This window comes from Otolemur garnettii, unplaced genomic scaffold, assembly GCF_000181295.1.
Source record: "Otolemur garnettii isolate 467f Iridium unplaced genomic scaffold, OtoGar3 scaffold00044, whole genome shotgun sequence".
NCBI lineage: Eukaryota > Metazoa > Chordata > Mammalia > Primates > Galagidae > Otolemur > Otolemur garnettii.
In genome coordinates this window covers 7,665,668-7,667,878 of record NW_003852439.1, presented here as the reverse complement: position 1 = coordinate 7,667,878, position 2,211 = coordinate 7,665,668, and the positions used below count along the sequence as shown (strand labels likewise).

Genomic DNA, 2,211 nt, shown 5'->3' with positions numbered 1-2,211 from the left:
CCCCTGGAAAAGTTTTACCCCTATAAAAACCAGAGCCACAGACAACTCGGGGCTGTTCTCAGAAACCCCATGTTGGGACACAGCCTGTTCTCCAATGAAAGAAATTATGATTTGCCTGGCTGTATGGCCTCTGGCGGAACTCCTGGGCATAACACTCCCAGAGTGGTGGGATTACAGACGCAAGCCACCAACCATCTGGCCCGCATTTGAGAAATTTAACATTGTTACAACAGTGTTAGCTAAGTCCCGGCATTGCAGCCCACGTGGTGCCTTTAAACTGTCCCCTTTAACTGAGGACAGTTCCTCAGTCCTTGTCTTTCCAGGACACTGATAAGAGGGAAGAAGACGCCTCCTTGTTCAGCAGGGTGTCCCTCTTCTGGGGTTATCCAAAGCAACTTCTGCGGGAACTTTACACGAGCGCATCCTGGGGGTGGGGATGGGGTGCCGAGGCCGTCCTATGGAGGCCGACCTCGGTTCTTAGGCTTAAGCGCAATCAGCAGATTTCCCTCTCCTTTCACCGGTAATAAAAAAACATTCAGGGGGACTCCTGGGGACTGTGCACACATTCTGTTTCCCAAGAAACCTTAACTCAGGGGTTTTAGCGCGCGTTAAGTATTGTCGCCGGCGTCCGCTAGGACGGCGGGGCTGCGGAGTGGGGTTCTGGTTCCACCAGCCCTTTCGCAGTTCTAATCCGCGGTCTGCCTCGGGCAAAGCGTGCCCCGCTCTCCACTCCCGCCTTCCCTTCCACAAGGATGTTGGCAGTTGAGGCACCGCCTGCAGGCGGACTCCACAGCCCCGACCGCGACTCCCAGAGGCCCTGGCGCGCGCGAAGGCCCTAGTCGGCGTCCACAGCGTGTCACGTGGTCTCCGCGAAGGGTCACGTGACTGCCATCACAGGTCACGTTGCTGCCGGCGCGGGTCACCAGACCAAACACCCGGGCGGTGGCGTTTCCTGGCCGGTGTGCCGTAGGCAGCCGGCCATGGCCAACGTCTCCAAGAAGGTGTCGTGGTCAGGCCGCGACCGCGACGACGAGGAGGCAGCGCCGCTGCTTCGGAGGACGGCGCGGCCCGACGCGGGGACGCCGCTGCTGAATGGGGCCGGGCCCGCAGCCGCGCGCCAGGTGAAGCCCCTGCGGGGAGCGCCGGGGCGACCTGGCTCTGAGACCCGGCGATCGAGCCACCAGTGGGTTAGGTTCGCGCCCTGGGCGCGCTTGAGGAATGGCACGACTGGCCTTGGAGCTGGGTTTCTGGCGTCTTGGGGGGACGCCCGGGAAGGTGGAAGGGGTGGTGGAGCAGGTGGGAATCTGCAAGTCTGAGGAGCTGGGTGGGCCGAGCGCAGCCAGGGCTTTGGATGATGCCCTGACAGCGCACCCCAAAATGGCCTTTCAGGGGAGGCAGGAGGCTCTCTTAAAAAGCTGTAAAAAATACATGAGCAGCCAATGTTATTTATTCAATGTTTGAGTCTCAGGAGACTCTGACAGTCCACATTGCAGTTTTTCAGTGAGAGTGACAAAAGACCTCTGCCTGCCACCTTTCTCTGGGGAGATCAGTAAGGCTTTGGGGGGGGGGGTTAGGAATGATAAGTATTTGTACTCAGTTTTCCTTAGCACCTAATTTGAAGTTGGCATGAATAGCCAAAGACAATAACCAGTATGTCAGGTTGGTCGATAGGCAGTTTGTTTTTGAACAAGGTAATGTTTGGAGAAAGATCACAATTACATTTATTTTCCTGTCTGTTAATTTTAAGTTAATGACCATTTTTATTGATTGCTTGGTCTTAATCTGTTCTACAATTACTCTTTACATGTTTTCTTTTCATTCTATGTCCTTTAAAAACTTATATGGTGAGGCTCAGCGCCCATAGCTCACTGGTTATGGTGCTGGCCACATACACTTGGGTTGGCAGTTTGAAGCAGCCTGGGCCTGCTAAACAACAACGACAACTATAGCAACAACAACAAAAATAACTGAGCAGGGCGGCATCTGTGGCTCAAAAGGGTAGGGCGCCCACCTTATACGCCAGAGGTTGCTGGTCCAACCTCAGCCCTGGCCAAAAAAATAAATAGCTGAGCATTGTGGTGGACATTGGTATTCCCAGCTTCTTGGGAAGCTGAGGCAAAAGAATCGCTTAAGCCCAAGAGTTTTGAGGTTGCTGTGAGCTGTGATGCTACAGCACTCTACTGAGGGCAACATAGTGAGACTCTGCCCCCC

At 54.7% G+C, this 2,211-nt stretch overlaps 1 protein-coding gene across 2 annotated transcripts in view; it reads left to right on the top strand.

Annotated features, from left to right (window-relative positions):
• Positions 1–776: 776 nt before the first annotated feature.
• The window catches only part of CLCN7 (chloride voltage-gated channel 7), a 27,489-nt gene continuing 26,054 nt past the window's right edge, over positions 777–2,211 (top strand). Inside the window, exon 1 of one of the 2 annotated variants that reach the window (XM_003790770.3) lies at positions 777–1,121. In XM_003790770.3, the coding sequence (XP_003790818.1) occupies positions 981–1,121 (141 nt within the window). In that variant the 5' untranslated portion in view covers positions 777–980. The remainder of the gene's footprint in view (positions 1,122–2,211) is intronic. The other variant, XM_003790771.3, reaches the window with a different exon arrangement.